The sequence below is a fragment of the Austrofundulus limnaeus genome, unplaced genomic scaffold (genome assembly GCF_001266775.1).
Source record: "Austrofundulus limnaeus strain Quisiro unplaced genomic scaffold, Austrofundulus_limnaeus-1.0 Scaffold208, whole genome shotgun sequence".
Taxonomy (NCBI): domain Eukaryota; kingdom Metazoa; phylum Chordata; class Actinopteri; order Cyprinodontiformes; family Rivulidae; genus Austrofundulus; species Austrofundulus limnaeus.
This window is the reverse complement of record NW_013952610.1, coordinates 543802-566746: the sequence shown is the minus strand read 5'-3', so window position 1 is coordinate 566746 and position 22945 is coordinate 543802. Positions and strand designations below refer to the sequence as shown.

The 22945-nt window shown below is 37.9% G+C and overlaps 3 protein-coding genes across 4 annotated transcripts in view; 1 reads left to right on the top strand and 2 right to left on the bottom strand.

The window, feature by feature from the left end:
• dok1b (docking protein 1b) overlaps nt 1-7634 on the bottom strand; it is an 18196-nt gene extending 10562 nt beyond the window's left edge. The window contains exon 1 of the mRNA XM_014019062.1: nt 7281-7634. Coding sequence (XP_013874516.1) covers nt 7281-7337 — 57 coding nt within the window. The 5' untranslated portion in view covers nt 7338-7634. The remainder of the gene's footprint in view (nt 1-7280) is intronic.
• A 1412-nt stretch (nt 7635-9046) lies between these two features.
• nagk (N-acetylglucosamine kinase) lies at nt 9047-14662 on the top strand. Its single transcript, XM_014019063.1, has 10 exons — nt 9047-9144; nt 9500-9584; nt 9718-9816; nt 9893-10034; nt 12118-12228; nt 12298-12410; nt 12487-12574; nt 13898-13995; nt 14069-14147; nt 14224-14662. The coding sequence occupies exons 1-10, from the start codon at nt 9116-9118 to the stop codon at nt 14412-14414; spliced, it is 1035 nt and encodes a 344-aa protein (XP_013874517.1). The 5' UTR covers nt 9047-9115; the 3' UTR covers nt 14415-14662.
• A 1548-nt stretch (nt 14663-16210) lies between these two features.
• The window catches only part of paip2b (poly(A) binding protein interacting protein 2B), a 13391-nt gene continuing 6656 nt past the window's right edge, over nt 16211-22945 (bottom strand). For both annotated transcript variants that reach the window (XM_014019060.1, XM_014019059.1), the window contains exons 2-4: nt 18821-18987; nt 18550-18732; nt 16211-17860 (exon numbers count right to left, since the gene is read on the bottom strand). In XM_014019060.1, coding sequence (XP_013874514.1) covers nt 17804-17860; nt 18550-18732; nt 18821-18976 — 396 coding nt within the window. In that variant the 5' untranslated portion in view covers nt 18977-18987 and the 3' untranslated portion in view covers nt 16211-17803. The remainder of the gene's footprint in view (nt 17861-18549; nt 18733-18820; nt 18988-22945) is intronic.

Below are 22945 nucleotides of genomic sequence, written 5' to 3'. Positions count from 1 at the left end.
GTGTGTGTGTGTGTGTGTGTGTGTGTGTGTGTGTGTCCATTTGTACATTTAAGAAAAGCATTCACACACACATCTTCTCATACAAGGTGCGACACTTCGTGGCAATGTGCCTCTAAAACCAGCCTGAAAACAGCTCGTCCATATAAGGCAGCAGAGTCGCTACAGCGAGTGGAAATTATGCAAAAGAGATCATGGCAGAGAGAAACTTCCTCACCTGGTAGAACCAGCTGAAGGCAGCGGACGACTGAAACTGTCAAAGGGTCCTAAACCAAACAGTGATGCTGCAGTTTCAGCGATTCTGTGTGATTCAGGGTAAATTTGCACAGAGATGCAAGTCATTCCTTTACGTTAGAGTTTTATATTAATATCACAGGTACTTTCAGACAGATGGACTTTTTCATTTTTCATGTTGAACTAAGCCAATCGACCACATTCTCAGCGGCCACAAACAAACTGAAAAACATGATCCGGAGCGCACAGTGCGATCATCGGTGCGCTTATTTAGAAGTATGAAAGTATTTCTGTTTATCAGAACATGCCTGCTGCTTCTGATGATGATGATGATGATGATAACGATGATGTGTGCTAAAGGTAGAAAGGAGAAGTATGTGAAAGTGTGTTTCTGAAAAAGGGCGGAGATAAAAGTGAGTGAGGGCTAAAGAAAAGATTGTTTTGGCCCAGGGAGAATCAAATGAGTGCATTTTAGTTTAACTCTTCACCTCTATCAAACTCTGTTGTCCTCCATCCATATTTTCAGTTACAGGCTGAGTCATTTCTACATTCTCCTCTCTGTCAACACTCTCTGGTTTCATTTAAAAGAGACAAGCTAGTGCTGGGTGGTATACCGTTTTGTACCGAATACCGGTTTTTATTTTTGTTATGATATGAATTTTTTGAATACCAGACATTCCGGTTTAAATAGCGGAACGTTTCGTTGCGGCCGCCAGTGAACTGTTGTTTCCCGGGGGACATTTTTCCTTGCTGCATCGCTATGTGCATTAGCATGCTAATGTTTGGAGCAGCTAGTTGCAGCCGCGGGTGGTGATTCCGCTGCTTATATTGACTGACGTTTAAAAAAACATCCCGTTTTCGCTGTCGCTGAATGTAGTAAACACCTCTTCAGTGACGTGCACAGTTAAATTTAACGTGGTTAATTAATATGGAGACGTTATGCTGATGGAGACTTAACGTGGTTTTATTGTGTAAAGCCTGCAGGAAGTAGTTCGTAGTGAAGTTGGAATTGACTGGTGTGCAAGGTGAGTCGTGCTGATAAGCTTTAATAAATAACATAAAACAATAAACCCGATCATAATCTTTTCTTAACCCTCCTCCTTCACGACTGGACCAAAATGCATGACTACTGTCTCCACCCACCAGGAGAAGAACAGACACAGAGGAGGGAAACAGAGACACACACAGAGGTACAGTAAAAGAAAAAAGTCAATAAGCAGGGTTTGTACATTTTATTATCAGCTGAGCTGTGATGAAAAGAAAAATACCATCAAACACCGTGAAACCGGTGAAAATGTTGAAAATACCGTGATATAAAATTTTGATCATATCGCCCAGCTCTAAGACAAGCGTCAGAGTTTGTCCAAGATTAACCTTCAGGGTGGATATAGCTCGCTAGCAGCCTCACACTGATGACTTTTAGTTTAAAAATGATAAAAACTAAACAGCCTACAGTATTTTTAGTCTTTATTTCACAGTTAAAATATATGTTTATCAAATAAAATCTAATGTTACAACTAATCATGGATCCCTTTAAGGTCAACTTACGTGAAATACACACATATTTAAAAGGAACTACATGTTGCTATAAAATATTAGCTGAAGCATTTCCAGGCTAAGGAAAACACAACCATAAATCATAAATGATGTTACCTTGAGTATTATTTTTAGGTAAAATGTTCCCTTTTTAGCTTCTAACCTGCTTAAACGACCAGGATATGATGAGACAGTGCCAACACAAACCTAAATATCATCTGCGTAACAAATGACTTATATGCTGAGACGTGTAAAATAAAGTACAATGTATGAATATGCTGAGACATGGATAATAAAATACAATGTACTAAGGCTGCACGATATAAGAAAATCTTGCAATGGAGATAATTTTTCAAAATATTGCAATGATGGTATCATGTGCAATATGTCTTTTTTTTCTTACCTCGCATTCTAATCTGTACTTCTACTCTATGTGACCTTTTGCATTTTTGGCATTGTCGTTTGTGTCTGGTGTGACCTTTTGCCTCCGTGAAACTCTGTCCTACTGGCTAAATATTGAATTAACAATAAAAATAAATCATCAAAACTCTTCCAAGTACATTAGTCAACAATTAAAGCACTCCAATCAGTTCTTTGCGACATGAATATTGCACAGACTGACATTGCGATGATGATATATTCGTGTTTGTTCAGCCCTTCAATGTACGTATATGCTGAGATGTGTATAATAAAGTACAATGTGTGTCTTTGCTGAGTTGTTGGCAGGAAAAGCTACGAACACGTAGTTCTTCAAACTGTTAGCGGTGAGTCAGACAGAGGATGTCAATGATGCTCGAGAAGAACAAGAACAGCAGATGTACCAGTTTCAGAATCTTTCTAAAAGCCTGAACGGTTCAAACGTCTTGGCCCGTTTTTTCCTCATTCAGACGTTGTGTTGTCTCGTTTACATCTAAGACCAAGCAGGATGTTGGTCGTAAATGTTTCTTTGATAATTGTTTTCCCGCTTCAACACATCGGCTTTAAACTGACGAGTCATGACATTTGATGACAAGCTGTTGAGGGTAGATGAATCGTGCAGAACAATTTGACCCGAGGACTTGAATACCCAAAGTGCAAAACTCTTCAATGCCCTTTTAATCTGTGTTTACAACATATTTACCCTACATTTATTCAATAATCCCCAAACATTCCTTAGAAGCCACAACATGATAACTATCTCTGGTATTTTGTTAAAGCAGAGTTATCATGTACACACAAGAAGGACGGTCTACAAACACCAAGATAAACAGTCTTTTTAATAAACATTTAATTATTATTTTAGACAGCTTTAGGCTGTGGCACAACTAATGACATTTAAAAACGTCAAATATGAACCACTTAGTGCCTCATTCACAAAGTCATAACCTGGCAAAAAAAAAAAGCCAACTTAAACACTTTTCACCTACACAAATTTAAAAATATATTGTTTCATGCATTTTTAAATTTTATTTTCAATTCTTCACATTAATTTGATAAACTGGAAAAAGTTTTAGTATAACTAATTATTTCTACCTTTCATTTAACATTAAAACACGTTCATCCAGGAAACAGAAACCAAACCTGCACAATATTCTGAACTCCTTTTTTTAAAATTAAATATTCAAATCAACTTCCTCTTTGAAGAACTGACATGTAGGTCATGTCTGCAAATATCCTCACACTAAACTACAACGTATGAGGAAAAAATATGTTAATTTCGTTCATGCAGTAAATCTGTTATTTTTATTAATTATCTCTATAATCAAGAATATATTTATATTCATCCTGAATGCAAGAAAAAAAATAAATATCTAAAATTGATGGTTTAAATATCAGCTGTTTATAAGATATTTTGCTAATAGACACAGCAAAAACTTCCCTTTTTACCCTTTCGGCGTTGGGTAATAACAGGTGAATGATGTAGCAGGATATAAGTTTTATACTTTACTACTAAAAAATATGATCTTACCGTTCTACTTAAAATACACACAGAGCTGAATATATTTAGAGGATTACACATTTCACTTCACGAGGTCATCGTTGCTACATTTTTGGGAAATATGACTTAACGTGAGGGATTCCGCCTACACAGAGCAAAAAAAAAAAAAAAAGACCTGACAGTAAAGATACACTAATTCATTAGTAAAACATCAAAACGTGGGTTCTTGCAGCCTGGGGCAGGAATGTAACGTAATTCAAGTTCAACCTGACACACCCCTTTGGCTCAAGTGGCAACTTATAAAAAAAAGTCATGGCTGAAAGATTTCTACAGCTGCAGGTGAAGAATTTCCTGACATCTTCGACACTGAAGTGTGTGTGTGTGTGTGTGTGTGTGTGTGCGTGCGTGCGTACGTGCGTGCGTGCGTGCGTGCGTGCGCGTGTGTGTGTGTGTGTGTGTGTGTGTGTGTGTGGTTCAGTCAGACAAGCTGGTGCAGATACAGACTGCTGAAGTCATGTGTTTACGCTCAGCTCTGCCTCACAGCCTGAACCCAGAAACTGAATCCAGGTGACAGTTTGGCAAATTTAAATACTGTAATTACAGAAGCAGAAGTGGCTAAAATTAGACACTTCATGAATAAAAAATACATATAAAATTCATTCTAAAAAAAGAACCAAAGAAACTCATCACTAATATGTTTGAGCCAATATAGGCTGTTTCACTAAAACACCTCAGTTCGAGTCTTGGGCGTCTTCGGGCCTTGGTGTGACTCTGATTCTGAGGCGGCGTGGCGAGCTTAATAATGTGATGAAGTGACGGCATCCGGTCTGCAGGACCACCGGGATTAAACAACAAAAACTAATTTATTACAGACGGAAAATCAACGGTGTTGATTCACCAGATTTAGGGCTGCCATGATTAGTCGACTAGTCACGATTATGTCAACTATTAAAATCGTCAACGACTAATTTAATAGTCAATGCGTCATTTTTTTTTTTACTTTGTATTTTTTTATAGTCGACTATAAAAATAATCGTTTGTGGCAGCCCTAATCACCACTACTTTGCATGTGCGTCAGGGACAGAAAGGCAGACGTGGCTGTGGAAGGTGTTGCAGCAGTTTGGAGAGAAAAACAAAGTTAGAAAAAAAATGCATCAACTATTAAATTAGTCGACGATTTTGATAGTCAACAATAATCGTGGCAGCCCTAACCAGGTTCTACGTTCTGGTAGAAATATTAGAATATTCCCACTGGAAGGTGTTAGTTATACTTGCCACTGAATGTGTGTTTGGTAGATTATGCTCTGCTGTTTGGTAGAGAAGATTTTGCTAATCTTTCATGTGCGCAACCCACACACTCCACTCTACTGCTCATCCTACAGGTGCATGTTTCTTACAAATGTGGCACCTTTTACAAGGGAATTTAACAGACTTTCCAACGGTATAAGAAGCATTGCAACAAAGAAATAATCTACCCTTACTGTTTACAAGTTTAGTTGCAATTTGTGCTTGCAAACAAATGTCTTTTTAAATAACAATTTAATGAAAAAAAGGTTTAGGATTGCAGCAACTCGCTATGATCCAACTGGATTTTAATGCACACTTCACCAACACGAGCTTGTCCAAAAAGCTATCTAACCAGTTATATGTTCATAACATTCAAATGATCTGAACTGATCTATTTCACAGAGTTTCATTCACATTTGTAAGTTTGGGGAAAACAAAACAATCGGCTTATTTTTATTCCAGTTCTACAGCTGGATGTATAAAGTGCAGAAACAGTTTGCATCCTGTAATCCAGTGGTTCCCAAACTTTTTATCTTCTGACCCACAAAATATCCATGGCAAAAACTTGTGACCCCAAATATTACTGGTCTGAGTACATGAGCTTCATTAATAACCCTAAAAACACAGGCTTTTTGACAATCTAAACAGCTTATACACAAATATAAATACTTATTTATACTTTTTTTGTGTTTTTGTAATAATTATAGGGAAAATATTACATCAGCAATTATTTTATTACCCTTTAAATTGATATCTGGAGATTCTCCAAGGTGCTTCATGACCCAGAATTGGGTCCCAAGCCCAACTTTGGGAACCAAAGTGCAGTGGTTCCCAAACTTTTCAGCTTTTGACCCACAAAATAACAGTAGCAGAGACCTGTGCCCCCAGCTAGTTTTGGATGATAAACATTTGTATCAGGTCAACAAAACATGGGCATAGTAACAATATTTTTATACTACATTTATCCATTTTAAATATACTAAACTCACTCATTTGTAACAACTAAGGCAAAAATGTAATTAATTCTGAAAATCTTTTCAGGACCCCACCTTGATGTTTCGGGACCCCACTTTGGGTCCCGACCCCAACTTTGAGAAACACTGCTGTAAGCTTCCAGTAAAAACTACCACAACTTCACCAGTCAACACTCTGAAACAGAAACTTGGGTAAGACTTTACTGCTACTCAATGTCACATTTTCCAACCATGCACAGGAGCACCAGCCCCTGTGTGTGTGCGTGTGTGTGCGTGTGTGTGCGTGTGTGTCAGTTTATGTCCACTGACAGTTTTAGCAATTTCATAATTCGTGTCAACAAATCTCACACCATTTTCAGCACTTTCAGAGCTGCTGGCATTCAGCTTCCTGTTCTATTTTCTTTCATCGCTTGTGCTTTTTTTTTTTCTTATCCTGTTCAGGTTAAGGTCTCTGCAAATTAGGTTCCCTTTCAACTGAGAAAAATATGTAAAAAAAAAAAACATAAAAAGACACTGAAAGTTGATTTTTGAGGAGTGCGAGTGGTGATTTCAGAACAGGAAATATGGGCAGACTGTTTTGTGTCATATGACTGAGAGAGACAACCAAACAAAGAGCCTCTTTACTCATCTTTAAGTCAGACTGAGCTGCAGTGGGAGAAATGGGAACAAACGCACGCAAAGGTTTTCACCCCGGCTTTAACTTGTGGAGCCTCAAGTGACACAAATTTACCACCTTTTAGTAGAAAAGTTTAGTCAAAAAGCTGTTTTTGCACTAGTTTTATGCTTCAGATGTAAAAAGGCCTCACTGAAATACTGCTTAAAGTTTATTATGATAACTAACAGTTCATTCTTCATGTCCAAAGTCAGGAAAAAGAGCTGTAATGATGCACACTGCTCCAGCTCAGCTCAGCTCAGCTCTGCAGAAGTTTCCAGTCCAAACCCACCACATCAAAAACAAAACAAGACCAGTGAAGCTTTCTGTACTTCTTCTTCTGTCTGCAGGTTCAAAGTCTGAACAAGTCCATGGACACAGAAACAGCTCTGAAACTGCACCAGTTTGTTCTGTATTTTAACATTAGTTAATTAATTTGAATTGCAATCACTTAAAATGAAACTTTTATTTTATATGCAGTCATAAAACTGACTTTTGCAGCTGTTTGAGTTGATTTTTTTTACTCTCTTTACACAGATTTGTTGTGCAACTCGAATTTTATTGTTTATCTGATTCAGTATTACTAATAATTTGCTTTATGACGCATTTAAAAACAATAACTTCAGGATCATGACAATTATTTAGTTTCGAATTACAAATAAGTTGCCAATAAAAGTCCTACCTTGCCAAACTTTTGGTGTTGCACATAAAGTAGTCCCTCCTTAACGTTTGTGTCCATGCCCCGAGGTTCTGAAGCCCAACTTGTCCGAATAAAAAAAAAATCACTTTAGATGGGTTAACCTCCAACAAGTTCCCTCTTTTTATTTTCACTTCCGCTCCAAGACCATTAAAGCGTATTTTTCGTCACGTGCAAGTATCAGGCGTCATAGTTGATGGAGGAGAAATACAATTAAAATGAGAAAAACAGACCCAACTGACACCGAGCGGTTCTGATAAAAGTAAAAACTGTCTGATGTTGACGGCTGGGTCGCCTGTCTGTCTCCTCTCACTCCTCCTGTGAGGCAGTGAAGAGAACGAAACGGAAATAAAACGCAACAACCTACTTCCTGTTGTCAATTTCAGAATAAAAGTCTTGTGGCCTAACATTAACACGGGTTCAAAAAAAAAGTTCAGACAATTTCACTTTGTGAAGTGAACGCTGTGTAAAAGTTAAATTATTTCACCAGGTCAAAGAAAGAAACGCAAAAAAGAAAAAAATCTGAATCATTGATTAGTCTTGTTTTCAAGCACAAGATCAGCATCCGGTCTTGACGTAACTGCGCTTAACTTGATGCAGCTCTTCTCCATTACCTCCTCTCCACCCACCTCCTCTCTCTTGTGTAACTTCTGCCTTGATTTCACTCCTGGCACACTCACTTTCTTCACTAATTGTTGCAGAATTTAAACTCCAATTTTAGATTTTTTTTCCTTTTTTTGTTCTGTTTTTGTGTGAATTCAAACATAAAGTGAGGAGTGATGGTTTTGTTGGTAAATACCCAACAGACCATCACATGTGACTCAGCTGTCATTCCCTGTAATTAAAACAAAAAACACTTCACCATGTTTCTATAAGCTCTTTTTATAGTTTCTGAATAGGTTCAAGTTCAGAAAAATTACAGGAATTGTTGGTTTTGCAGCTGATACTGGTGAGTGAAGCTGCCCAGCAGAAACTAATGTGTTGCAGATGCCTCCAGTTCCTGTTGGCTCTCAGAGAAACTGTGCTGTCTCCAGGGCTATTAAATCTTAGCTGACATTATTTTGACGCTGAACGTGGATTTTTAAAGCATGAGTAAGGAAATAAAACAGGCCTCTGTTAGCCCGAGTTTCCTGTTAATCTTTTTAGACAACTTTTTTTTAAGCTTTTTATAGAACATCTAGTTCTCCTTGTCATTTTGACCAGAGTAAAATACAGTGAGATGAAAATAATTGTTTTGTGTTCCCAGTAAAGATAAAAAGACTGCAAACAAAACAATGTAAAGGCAAAGTTTGAAGTCTTAAATATGATTAAGTCATGCCAGAGTGTTAAATTAAAATCATCTTGAGGCCGAGAAGGGACAAAATCAGTTAAGTCAAACCTTAGAAATGACAGTGTGTGTGATTTTATGTGCATTTAGAGTGTTTTTTGTGAATAACTCAGCTATTATCACATCGTGTTTTATTCATTTTTGTGTTTTCAAATTTGTAAACAAAAAATAAGTTATGTCGTTTGGCCATTTTTTAAATATTCTAAACTGAATTTTTTGTGTTTTAAGATTTATTTATTTTTATTTAAGAGTGTTACAGGGTGAGTTTTACTCTATAAGTAAAGTATCAGCCCTTGCGTTTAGATGTTTATTTATTGGCTTTTAACTCCGTCTTTTTCCATTGACTTACATATAAGCGCACTACCGCCATCTACTGGTGAATCTTTGGCATTGCAGCTTGGAGTGCAGTCTCAACTCTCGCGAGATTTGAGTTGTTAGCCGAGAATTGAAGCTAAAGCTGCATTTGAATCACTACTGGACCAAAGACGGGAAGATGACACCGGTGTTCGGCGGAATAGAGGGGTAAGAAAAAGTTGGAATATTCAAGAAAACATTTGTAATGTTAGTTCTATCAAATGTAAATCTATATTTGTGTATTTTATTAGCGTTTGCTCCTATTTCAAAGTAGTTCTTTAGGAAATTAAACTGTTTTGGATTTTTTTGTTCCCCAAAGCGGAAGCGCTCCGTGAATCTCGTGATTATTCTGGCTCTTTAAAAGTGTAGGTTATGACTATAACCCTGAATTTGACTTAAATTTATAATGTAGAGGTAAATATGTTTAATAGGCCCAGTGTTTTTTTTAACAGTTGTGTTTTTGTGCTTATAAAACCTGACCGGTAGAATGTGGTTTTCTTTAACTTGTGTGTTTATCATCCAGCGGTGGGACCCACTCCAAAGCTGTGCTGCTGTCCGGGGAAGGGAAGGTCCTGGCAGAGACGGTTGGACCCTGCACCAACCACTGGGTGGGTGAGCAGAACAGGTTGTGGTGATTGAGGCAGGTTGGAGATAAAAATCTGGGTGGGACAGTTTACACACAGCTTTATCTTATCAAGGAGCTCATCTTATCAGGAAGTTCTGGTTTTTTGTTTGTCACAGCTGGTCGGTGTGGACAAATGTCTGGAAACCATCAACGACATGATCCAGAGAGCCAAGATCCAAGCAGGACTGGATCCAAACATGCCGTTACGCTTACTGGTGGGTCACGTTGTTGTCTCGTGGTAAAAATGAGTCTCGGCTGTTGAAGCCTGACTGTGTGTGTGTTTGTGTGAAGGGTATGTCTCTGAGCGGAGGGGATCAGAAAGACGCCATCGATAATCTGATCGCTGTCATGAAGGAACGTTTCCCGACCCTCAGCGAGCACTACTTCATCACCACCGACGCCATCGGAGCCATGGCCACAGCCAGCGATCGGGGTACACCTGCAGCTGTTCTTGTCTCCCCGTGCTACCTTTTACCTTTAGGTTTGGCTTCTAGCATTTAGCTGGTTTTAGCTAACTTTTAGCTGCCTTTGGCTAGCATTTTGTTCCATTTAGCTTTTTGCTAACCCTTTGCTTCTTTTGTAGATTTTGGCTTTTACCTAGTGTTTTGATTGTTTTGGCTCTTATCTAGCTGTTTGCGATATTTAGCTTTTAGCTGGACCTTTGCGTCTTTTGGCTTTTAGCAGTGATGTTTAAAGTACCACAAAGTGATACTCAAGTAAAAGTACAAGTATCTTACCATAAATTTACTTTGGTAAAAGTTCAAGTCTCCTCTAAGAATGTTACTTGAGTAAAAGTCTTAAAGTATCTAATATACTTTGTACTTAAGTATCAAAAGTAAATTTCTGACATAAAATGTACTTAAGTATTAAAAGTAAAAGTATTGAGTAAAAATGAGTGGCTAGACTTCCCAAAATGACATTTATTGGGAGTTCATACCCTCAAAAAATGTTTTTCTAAAGACCAAAATGACTATGTTGTCGTATAAAAATGTTAATGTTGAAAAAATTAGGATGCTCTACACCTGTTTATATATATATATATATATATATATATATGTACTTCTCGTCCAACCACAAATTCACTCCATCCAGGAGGATAATATATTTTTAACAAGCTGTAATGAAATAAAAGTAACGACTTTCTACTTCTTACCTTTTTTTAAAAATGTAATAAGTAGAAAGTACAGATAATTGTGTAAAGATGTAAGAAGTAGAAGTAAAAAGTAGGCTGAAAAATAATTACTCAAGTAAAGTACAGATACCCAAAAATTCTACTTAAGTACAGTAACAAAGTATTTGTACTTGGTTACTTTACAACTCTGGCTTTTAGATGGCATTTTGTTCCATTTAGCTTTTAGCTAGACCGTTACTTCTTTTGTTGATTATATCTTTTAGCTAGTATCTTGATTGTTTTATATTTTACCTGGTGTTTTTAGCTATTTAGCATTTTGCTAGTGTTGTTATTGTTTTAGCTAGTGTTTTAGCTATTTAGTGTTTAGCTAGTGTTTGTTTGTAACTAGTGTTTTGAGCCCTTTAGCTTTTAGCTGGTGTTTTTAGCTATTTAGCGTTTAGCTAATGTTTTTAGCTTTTAGCTAGTGTTTTGATTGTTTTGAGCTAGGATTTTGTTCCGTTAAACTTTTAGCTAGACCTTTACTTCTGTTGATTTTGGTTTTTGACAGTGTTTTTAGCTATTTAGGTAGTGTTTTGATTGTTTTGAGCCATTTAGCTTTTAGCTAGTGTTTTGTTCCGTTAAGCTTAGCTAGACCTGTACTTCTTTTGTTGATTTTACCTTTTAGCTTGTGTTTTGATTGTTTTATCTTTTAGCTGGTGTTTTTACCTTTTAGATTTTAGCTAGTGTTTTGATTGTTTGTCTTTTAGCTAGCATTTTGTTCCTTTTAGCTTTAACAATGCCGTTTTCAGCTTCTTTAGCTAATTTTAGCCGTCGTTGAGTTGGTAGCATTCACATTAAATTCTCACAAAAAAAGTGCAGTTTCTCTTGTTTTCTCCTGTAGTTGTTTTACTGTGTAAATCTCTGATCGTTTCTCCTGTAGTTGTTTTACTGTGTAAATCTCTGATTGTTTTCTCCTGTAGTTGTTTTACTGTGTAAATCTCTTATTATTTCTCCTGTAGTTGTTTTACTGTGTAAATCTCTTATTATTTCTCCTGTAGTTGTTTTACTGTGTAAATCTCTGATCGTTTCTCCTGTAGTTGTTTTACTGTGTAAATCTCTGATCGTTTCTCCTGTAGTTGTTTTACTGTGTAAATCTCTGATCGTTTCTCCTGTAGTTGTTTTACTGTGTAAATCTCTGATCATTTCTCCTGTAGTTGGTTTTACTGTGTAAATCTCTGATCGTTTCTCCTGGAGGATGAATTATGTTCCATGACATCTTTGCTGAGCTCCACCTGCTGCTTCCAGTTCAGGTGGAGGTTTGAGACTTTAGCCTCAGACGTGTCTGTGGAGGCGTGTTTACGGCTCAAAAACATCCACCTCATCATCTTTATATGTTTTATTTCAGGAGGTGTCGTCTTGATATCAGGAACCGGCTCCAACTGTAAATTAGTCAATCCTGACGGCACACAGGTGGGCTGCGGCGGCTGGGGTCACTTGATGGGAGATGAAGGATCAGGTAAACATGGCGACAGAATATATGTGTGTAAATAATCTTTATTTCAGCTTTCTTCTCTCTCTCTCCCAGCTTACTGGGTGGCTCAGCTGGCCGTTAAAACAGTGTTTGACGCCCAAGACAACCTGGTGGCGCCGCCTCACGACATCACGCGTGTCAGAGAAGCCATGGAGGAGTACTTCCAGGTCAGACCACGCCCACACCGAGAAACACGAGTTTTATCCCAGAAGTAAATAAAATAAACCTTTAATGTGACCTCAGGTGTCAGATCTGATGGGGATGCTGCCACACCTCTACAGAAACTTCAAGAAGTCTTTCTTTGCTGGTTTCTGTAAGAAGGTGGCCGAAGGTAGGCGGAGCCTTCACTCCTGCTTTAGCTTTTATTATAAGTAAGAAGAAAATGTGAGTTTAAAGTGTTTTTTTAAGTTAAAACACTAGCTAAAAGGTTAAATCAACAAAAGTAAAGGCCTAGCTAAGCTTAATGGAACAGAATGCTAGCTAAAAACAATCAAAACCCTAGCTAAAAGCTAAAAACATTAGCTAAATGCGAAATAGCTAAAACACCAGCTCAAAGCTAAAGGGCTCAAAACACTAGCTAAATGCTAAATAGCTAAAATACTAGCTAAAATCTAGATAGCTAAAAACACCAGCTAAAATATAAAACAATAGCTAAAAGCTTAATGGAACAAAATGCTAGCTAAAAACAACAAGAACACTAGCTAAAATCTAAATAGCCAAAAACACCAGCTAAAATATAAAACAATCAAAACACTAGTTAAAAGCTAAAAACATTAGCTAAATGCTAAATAGNCTAGCTAAAATCTAAATAGCCAAAAACACCAGCTAAAATATAAAACAATCAAAACACTAGTTAAAAGCTAAAAACATTAGCTAAATGCTAAATAGCTAAAAACACCAGCTCAAAGCTAAAGGGCTCAAAACACTAGCTAAAAGCTAAAAACACTAGCTAAAAGCTAAAGGGCTCAAAACACTAGCTAAAAACAATGAAAATGCTAGCTAAATGCTAAATAGCTAAAAACACCAGCTGTAATATAAAACAATCAAAACACTAGCTAAATAACTAAAAACACTAGCTAAAAACAATGAAAATGCTAGCTAAATGCTAAATAGCTAAAAACACCAGCTGTAATATAAAACAATCAAAACACTAGCTAAATAACTAAAAACACTAGCTAAAAACAATGAAAATGCTAGCTAAACGCTAAATAGCTAAAAACACCAGCTAAAAGCTTATTGGCTCAAAACACTAGCTAAAAACAATAAAAACTAGCTAAAGTCTAAATAGCTAAAACACCAGCTAAAATATAAAACAATCAAAACACTAGCTAAATATCTAAAAACACTAGCTAAATATCTAAAAACACTAGCTAAAAGCTTAATGGAACAAAACACTAGCTAAAAACAATCAAAACACTAGCTAAATGCTAAATAGCTAAAAACACTAGCTAAAAGCTTAATGGAACAAAACACTAGCTAATGCTAAATAGCTAAAAACACCAGCTAAAAACTAAATGTCTCAAAACGTCAAGAAGTCTTTCTTTGCTGATTTCTGTAAGGTGGCCGAAGGTAGGCGACGCCTTCCTTCCTGCTTTAGATTTTATAATAAATAAAAATAAAAAGTGAGTTTAAAATATTTTTGTTTTTTTTTAAGCTGCGGAGACCGGAGACGCTCTCAGTCAGCATGTGTTCGCTCAGGCTGGGAGGGTCCTCGCTAAACACGTAGAAGCAGTTTTACCTGCTGCACAGGAGGTAAACAAACAATCCAGACGTTTAGCTTCTGCACCACAACAGCTAAAGCCTCCTTTCTCTTTTCTCCTTGTAGCCGTTATTAAGCGGCGAGCTGGGGCTGCCCATCCTGTGTGTGGGCTCCGTGTGGAAGAGCTGGTCTCTCCTGAAGCCAGGTCGGTGGTCCTGCAGCTGAAACGTGTGCAAGAAACAAAAACAAAACCATTTATTTATTATTTATTTTCTCCTCAGGGTTCACCGAGGTCATGGGTGCGGCTGCGGCCTCGCACGAGCTGAAGGGCTACAGCCTCCTGATCCTGCAGCAGTCCTCGGCCCTGGGCGGAGCTAGACTCGGGGCTCAGAGTCTGGGCGCCTCCATCGACATGGACTACGCTGCGAACGCCGACGTCTTCTACCGGCACTCCTTCAGCGGCGACAGCTAAAGGCATCGCTGTGAGAGTTTACGACCAATGAAAACCCTTCAGTCGTGGTTTGAGGAGTGTTTTGCACACGATTTAGACGATGAGTTGTTTTAGCTGCACGGCTTTTATAACAAGAACATGTGAATTTTTATTGTACTATAAAAGCTGATTTTTTTTTGTACTTTTTGATTATTCGTTCGTGATTTCTAATGAACAAATCCTGGTGATGTTGGAAAAAAACTGCACTTTAAAAAAAAATAAACCCTTCCTCCGTAAAAAAATTAACCGTCATGAAGTTCTTGAAACAAATGTGTCAGTATTACAAATATTCTAGGTAAACTCTTTAATAGAGGTGATTTAAGCCTTTTATTGTTAAAGTAACACTAAAGTCAGAGCTGCAGCAGTAGAAATGAGTGATGTCACCATGAAGAGAATTAAAATGAACAGAATGAGTTTAAAGTACTTTAATCGTAAACAATAACAATTCCACAAGTTGTCACTTAGGGATTAATTTTCAGGGCTGTGATAAGACAAGAGACATCTGCACCAAGGAGGAACCAGGAGCCATGTTCCCGTGGGCTGATTTACAGGTAAATACAGGTTTTTAACATGTTTTGGCTCAACTTTGAGTTGAAAATGTGTACCTTTTTTTTCTTCAGTCTGTGTATTTTGATCTAAAAAAAGCAACTAGCTAAATTAGATAAAACATTAAACAAGGCTGTAAAAGTAAATTCATATTTTAAAATGTTCACTTTTAAACCTGCATTGATTATAGTTGACCGCTTGGGGGCAGCACAAACCAATAACCACGTAAAAAACATTGGCCTTTTTGAATGCACTCAAGTAAATATTGAACAGATTTGTCATTTTAGGCTGAAACAAATTAGTTTCACATAAAAAGTTTTGTAAAGCTGAAATTGTAAACTGCTTAATATCTTTTAAATAAAACTCATCTTTTCACACATAAATTATATCTGATTATGCAACAGTTGCATAATCAGACTTAACAGCTGATTAATAGCATTGCTCTCACACTGAGGACCTATCCACATCATTTACCCAGAATGCTTTTTGTGTAAAAAAATGGCTCCGTCTATGTTAAAATATATTTTACAAAATTTACAAAACTGAACAGCCTACAGTATTTTTAGTCTTTATTTTACAGTTAAAATATGTTTATCAAATAAAGTCTAATGTTACAACTAATCATGGATCCCTTTAAATGCTGTGTTCCAGTTGTACCCGGGACGAACTTCCAACTTCCGAGTTGAAAATATCAACTGGAAGACTTCACCAATAAAAACACAGTAAAGTTAGTGTTGCTGTTAGGAATTACAGCCAAACCCGCCATCAAAAGCTATAAAATAAGACCATAGCCAAATGCTAAATGTAGCAAAGCTGTAGCTAAAGGGTAAATTAACAAAGCCATAGCTTTACTGTTAACTAGGGCTGTCCAGATACCAGTTTTTCTCAAACCAAGTTAATCAGTTTGGGTACTCGCCAATACAGAGTATGGAGTTAGAACCTAAACATAAGGCCTTTAAAAACACATTTTTTATTTAGAAGGTGGCTCTCACAGCACCTCTGACTGGATCAAATCAATGTACAACATGATAAATCGTTTCAACGTTTTAAATAAAATATAAACTGCAACAGTCAATTGGGTATCAAATCAGGTATCGGTGCATGTTGATTGAGTAGTTTTAAAACTGCTGGTATCAGAACACTATGGTCAACACTTCCTCTCAGTCTCAGTTTTATCAAGGCTTCAATAAACCAATAAATGTGTAGATGAGAGTAAATAAACACGCATCGCCTTTTGTCTTTTACATCTTTATTTGTCTTTTTTCATTATTTTTATTTGTACTGAAATTTATACTGTGTCTTCGGAAGAATCTTTTTTTTTTCTTTTAAAACAGCTTCTGTCGTCTAAGTCGAACAAAAATCACCAAAAATGATTTCATGTTGTACAATCCACCTGGCGGACATTCCCTCATCGGCTTCTCCGGGGAGCCATTCGACAGCTGTGGTCCAACACTGGTGTGTGAGGAAGTTCCCCCTTTAAACCAAGACCTCCAAAACCTGGACCCGGGTCAGTTCGTGTCTGAGGGTCTGCTTTAACGTCAGGACAAGTTAAATTAAATTGTTTCGATGCCACAAATGAGAAAATCTGACAATACTGAATCTGTTTAAGTTTCTCACAGCTTTTTTTTTTAAACAAGTAGTAAGCTCGCAAATTAGAAAACCCAGACCACAAAGAATTATGGTTTAAAAGTAGAACTCCCTCATTAAAAAAATAAAAAAAGAGAAATATCTGTCCTTAAGAGGGGACAAAAACCACAGGGCCCACGCTAACCGGACTGAATGGACGATCCCCGGTAGAAACCAACAACCCATCCTGAAAAACACAAAACCTGTAGAAAATAAAATAAAATCTGACAACTTTTTATCTGGATATGGACACTTGGTTCTGATGCTAAACAAATTGAGCAGCAGTGGCTGCGTCTCAGACCAAACACCCCCCCTGCCCCGCCCCCTCTGTAACAAAACCCAATAGACGAAGCTGCGAGCACGAAAACATAAACTGAACTTTAAGATTACTTCAGATCCAACTCGATGCATGATTTCAACATTAGCCACCTCCGCTCTCTGTCGCTGGACACAAAAACATAATTCATCTGTAACTAAATCACCAAGCAGGGTGAAGGTCTGTGATTTGGTTTTTTTGGAACGGAGTCGCTGCAGCTGCAAATAAAATAAAAATTAAAAAACGAGGGGTGGTGATGTCACCAGGAGCGTCGAAACGTGAATTCATTTGAACGACGAGTTTCCAAAGCAGTGGGCAGAAAGTCGGCGAAACCCCCTTCAAATGTTTGTCCCCCTCTATCCTCGCTGTTACAGAAACCCCTCAACCAGCTGGCGTCGTTTGTTCCCCGATAAGTTTTAAAAAAAGGGTCGCGTTTAATCAGAGTTAATCTGAGCTGTGAACGGTTTGACCTGGCGTCTTCTCCCGGGTAGCTGCCACAGTGCAAAGGGAACCACGCTGAGATCTGCGTGCTTTGGAAACGCCAACAGTTGTCACCTGAACTGCAGTGATGAAGCCAGCGCCTGCAGCAGGGTGGTGCTGGTACCACCCCCCCACCCCCGCCCCGCCCCATTAACAGTGTCCCTCAGTTTACAAGAAACAAAAAAAAAAAAGATTAAAGAGGAAAAAAACAAAAACAAAATAAATCCCCTCACCCCCCAACTGGGCCTGCCGGCACGCCACTGACTTCAGATGTTTGTGTGTGTGTTTATGTGTGTGTGTGTGTGTGTGAGAGAGAGAAGTGTGTGTGGCCATGGCCGTAAGTCTTTGAGAGTGTGCGAGGGCTCATGTGTGCATGGAGGCTCCGTGGGGGGGAGGGGGACTCCTAATATTTCTTTCCCGGGATGAACTCCTTCGCCTCGGGATTCAAGACGCTCTTCCTCTGCAGAAAGAGACAAGAAGCTTTAAGCAAACTGCTTTAAATCATAAACTCACAATGTCAAAGATTTCAAGGTGAAAAAAAAAACAGAGAAACGTAAAATTCTACTAAAATAAAACTTCACTGAAATGTGAAGATTGAATCATTAACCAGATTTGTTTAAGTTAAAACAAGCAGAACAGAAACTAAATGTAAAAGAAGCATAAAAAAAGGTAAAAACTAACAAATCCATAGCCAAAATGCTAGTTGCAGCAAAGCTGTAGCCAAATGCTCGTTGCAGCAAAGCTGTAGCCAAATGCTAGTTGCAGCAAAGCTGTAGCATAGCTGTAGCCAAATGCTAGTTGTAGCAAAGCTGTAGCCAAATGCTAGTTGTAGCAAAGCTGTAGCCAAAAAGTAAAAATTAGCAATGCAATAGCCAAATGCTGAGTATAGAAAAAGCCATAGCCAAATGCTAAATGTAGCAAAGCTACAGCCAAAAATGGTACAAACTAGAAAACCCAAACCCAAATTCTAAATGTAGAAAAGGTGTAGCTAAAAAAGGGTACAAATTAACAAATTCTTAGCCAAATGCTATATGTAGCAAAGCCATAGATAAATGTTATGTTACAAAGATGTAGCTAAAAAAGGTAAACATTAGCAAAGCCATAGCCAAATGCTACATTTAAATTAGCACAAAGTGTACAAGGACTCACCGCAACCTCCTCCACGTTGCTGTGGTGATCGCTGACCGACAGCCCGTTGAGTTGCTGCTGAAGCTGCCCGACTCCCTGGTTGTTGAGGTCACGTGAAGGGATGAACCAGTCCTGGTCTTCCTCCTCCAGCATTTCCTGGAAGCAGCGCTCCAAGAAGTCCTGCTCCAGCAGCTCCTCCTCCACCTGACAGAGGGAACCAAACAGCAATAAAGCTACAGTTGTACCTCCTCACCAGGTCGACCCAATCAGAACAGGGCTTCTGTGAACACACCTGTCTGTTGTACTCCTCCTCGTTCTCCATCCACATGTACTCAGCGAACGGGTTGGCGTCGGGGCTCTCTCCTGCGTGCCCATTGGCCACGGGCTCCTTCCCTTCCTTTCCTGGAGCTCCGCCTCCCGGTGTGTTGGCAACCTCTGGTCCGCTCATCTCAGCTGGCTCTGAGTGGAGAACCAGTTACACAAGAGTTAACACTGGACCTTTCCCCCCCACAGTTTCAAAACTTAGTGCTCAAATATCTCTGCAAAAATCCAGAAAGAACAAATTATAAGTATTCATGTTTTAGCCATATTCTGATATAAAGAGAGGACCTGGTCAAATAAAACAGCTGGGATTGATTTTAGTTGAGGAGCTATTCAAGTCAAAAGTCTGCCACAACTAAAAATACTCTGTCTGTACATCTAAACAGACCTGAAGTCTAAACAGAGGCTTCGCTGTTTGGTTTACAGATGGTTGTTTTTTTAGAAAGGCTAAGAGCAGCGCTGCAGGAAAACAGCTGTGTTTTATTATTAACCAGAGTTCAGACAGATAAAAACACACACCGCTTCTTTAACAGCTTACGTTAGCTTGTTTATGCTAATAACAATAGGAAAATGCAGCACAAAGACTTCCAACTCACAAATTTAGATTAAATAAAAAGCATTTAAACGTGGCTCAGTCAACTCGTTCAGTGCTTTTATTTATTTATTTATTTTCTTTAGCCAATCACTTGTGCTAAAGCAGCTGTGCCGTCAATCAAGCACATCTGCAACAGTTGAATCCCAGTGTCTAAAACTGAGCTGGTTTTACTGCATCGAGTGCTGCATGTGTTGATTCTGCTAATAATCCTAACAGCTTATAAACTTGATTAATCTGACTTTGTTGCTGTTTGTTGTTAAACATCTGCAGATTTGCTGCAGATGATGCAACATGAGGCAAACTCGGTGAGTCATCATGTGTGAGTCTATTTCAGCGTGGAAGCAGCGGCAGGAACACACACACACACACACACACCTGGTCGTAAACGTTAAAAATTAAAACTCACTCAGGTGGTGTTTGATCTCAGCTTATCTGAAGGAAATACAAATTTATTGACATTAACGCTGATTTTAAGTTGATTCTTGAAAGGTAATTGTATTTTTTTTTTACACCTTTTACATCTTTCTTACCACAGATTTAGTTCAGAAAACTTCCCAATATTTCCAGAGCTTTAACCTCAGCAGTTGCGTTTAATAAAAGCGTCAACAAGCAGGAGCGTCATTTTCATTGACTGGGAAAGTTTAGAGGAAGTGGGAAGAAAAAAAAAATAAAACTCTACAACTTCCCTTTCTCAGCTCTTTCATCACTGGGACATTCCCGTTTTCAGCCTCTCTAATCCAAATATTTTCATCTTAAATTTACATTTTTTCCAGAAGCTTAATGTGAACAGTTCGACGCAGAATTAATCCTCTAACAACAAATTCAATTTAAAAAGTATATTATCAACTATCTTTAATGTTAAGCATTGAATAAAGCTGGTGTGTGATGTTTTAGCACTCAAGTCTGTGACTTTCAGCTGCGATGACATCATGTTTTAATGTCAAACAAAATGAGTTATGTGTTTGCTAACGTAGTTTCTCACTTCGCTGTGACTTCTGGCAAACTGACTCAACAAAAGGGAGTTCTCCGTTTCTTTGTGTGCGTCAGAGTTCAAGTCCTGTTGCTTGAATTTTGAACACGTTAAAAATGATTAATTTGCAGATTTGATATTGTGCTGTGAAATGAGACGGTCTAGTCAACGGATGACGTATGTTTGTGTGACCATGCACTGCCCCAGTACCATGGAGATATATGTCATATCACAACTTCAGTTGCCATTTCACAGTACAACTTGGAGGGGGAAAATATTACACACGTAAATAAAAAATAGACCCAATATTGTATAAAATCGGCCCGATATTAGGAGATTATGATGTCATTCTTATCGGTCTGATATCATAACAAACAAAACCAATCATAAATGTACGTTTGCCAGCGCAGCAAAGAGAATGCTGTTCGTTTTGGTCAAGCCGCACCCCGTCCTGTCCAACGTTCAAGTTGTATCGGAAAAAACAAGTTTCTCACTAGAAAAATTATTTGAAATACTACGTGCTGAAAAACAACCAGTCATTTTAAGAATTATTAATATTATTTTACCAATTAACCATGTGTTACACACAAACTTTATAATTATAAACATAAAAAGGTCAGATGGAACAACCACTCCAAGTTTGAGAACATGTAATGTCCGTTACTTCCTGAATGCAGCACAAAGTTCGTCTGATAAAATGCTAACAACAAGCTAGCATTCACGAACTCATCAGGACTTAAATCACTGCTGAGGCTTTTGACTTAACCAAAAAACTTGCCAGAGAGGACACAGATTTCAAGCACTTTAAAGATGGAAATGATGGAGCTTGACAAGCAGCCGTTCACCCTCGCTAAAGACCGAAGCTTTTATCTCCTTTTAGCCACGGTTTACCATGCTGTGTGTCTTCCTGTAAGTGTGATGCAGTCGTAACGCATTCACACTCTCAGAAGCACTGTTTCAGATAGAGAAATGTTTTAAATGATATAATATTAATAGTTAAAAACAAATGTACTTTGAATCTTACCTGTGTTAGTGAATTATCTGTTTTTAAACTTGTAAAATGACTTTTTCTTTGTACATATTTGTTTAAATCTGAGATCAGTGTTAAAGGTCTTTTTTATTATTAATGTGCATTATTTAAAAAGATGGCCATTTGAGAAATTGATTTGTTTGATATACTTTAAGAAATGTTTGCTAAGAGTTTATTTAAAATAATATAATTTACAGTGTCATTTGTTTTTTGTCTTGTTTATGTTATGATCCTACCCATTTATAGCCTGGTATAAACCAGACCCTGTCCATCACTTTGCTTCGTACGAGGGTCTGGACTTGATGCATAGAGAATTGTTTCTTGCAGGAGGCGTGGCCTCTGCTGAAGCATGCGTGTGTGTCGCTGTGACGGAGGCTAAGCTAAGAAGCTAACCGGAAATGGCGTGTGCTGTAAACAACCCTACTGAGAGGAGAAATATACCGAGCCAAACGAGACGACTGTAAATGAGAGCTGCTGCTTTTGTCAGACAAATTTATTTTAATCTGGAAGCCTTATCAACACAGACTGYCTTCATTCACTTCCTCCACTGCCGTATGCTAAAATAACTAGCAGACACTGCGCAGAACATCGACGTCATTCAAAGCTCCTCCTTCTGTTTGCTGATTGGCCCAGGTAAAATAAACTACAAGCTGACACTGCGCAGAAAATTGACGTTCTGTTCTCTGATTGGCCCGGCTAAAAATCTGCCAGTGAAATCCATCTCAGTGGGAGAAGTCCCAGACGGAGCAGAGAAGGGAAACTAGAATTGAGCGGAGCTGCGTAGGAAGGCAAGGACCAGGCTAACCCATTTATGACTAGTCTCATCTCCTGGCATATTATTGAGAAAGTTATCGGTTCTTAACATGTTATCGTGCATCCCTAATATAAAACATTAATAATTTGGGTTTAGTATCAGTTAGTTGCATTTTATTTAATATCTCATTACAGCATAAAATTTCATCATCTTAAATGCTAAACGGAAACATTTAAAAATGAATTCTCAGTCAGGGATAAATTTCATATCACCGCCGTAACAAAAAATAACTAGCCATCTTTATTTTTTTCCCCGTTTAGTTCAGTTTTATACGTATACCGTCAGCTGCGTAGAATACTTAGATGCAGCATAAAATTTTGCAGTGTTGTAAGTAGGGCTGTGTATTGGCAAGAATTTGGCGATACGATACATTTCATGACAGAGGGGTCACGATACGATATATCCCGATATAGTGCGATACTATAAGCAAGGCGATATATTGCGATTTCTTTTGTCCAAAAATTCTATTAAATAAAAACCTCTTACAGGGGGGAAAAATGAAAAACCAAAATTCATTGTCTCAGAAAATTCTAATATTACATAGACATACTTTTGATACATTTAGCTGTGTTCTGCTTTGTATGCGTTTTATTTTATTTGTTTCTTGTTTCTTATTTCATCCATGTTTTCAATTATTAGACTAAATTTACCAATAAATAGTTTGAAAATATATTTTTTGCAGCTTTT

Excerpts from the sequence above, each read along its gene's own strand:
- nagk (XM_014019063.1), top strand. The coding sequence starts at position 9,116 with ATGACACCGGTGTTCGGCGGAATAGAGGG. Across the intron at positions 9,817-9,892 it reads ACATGCCGTTACGCTTACTG|GGTATGTCTCTGAGCGGAGG; the intron begins GTGGGTCACGTT and ends GTTTGTGTGAAG. Across the intron at positions 12,411-12,486 it reads CCATGGAGGAGTACTTCCAG|GTGTCAGATCTGATGGGGAT; the intron begins GTCAGACCACGC and ends ATGTGACCTCAG.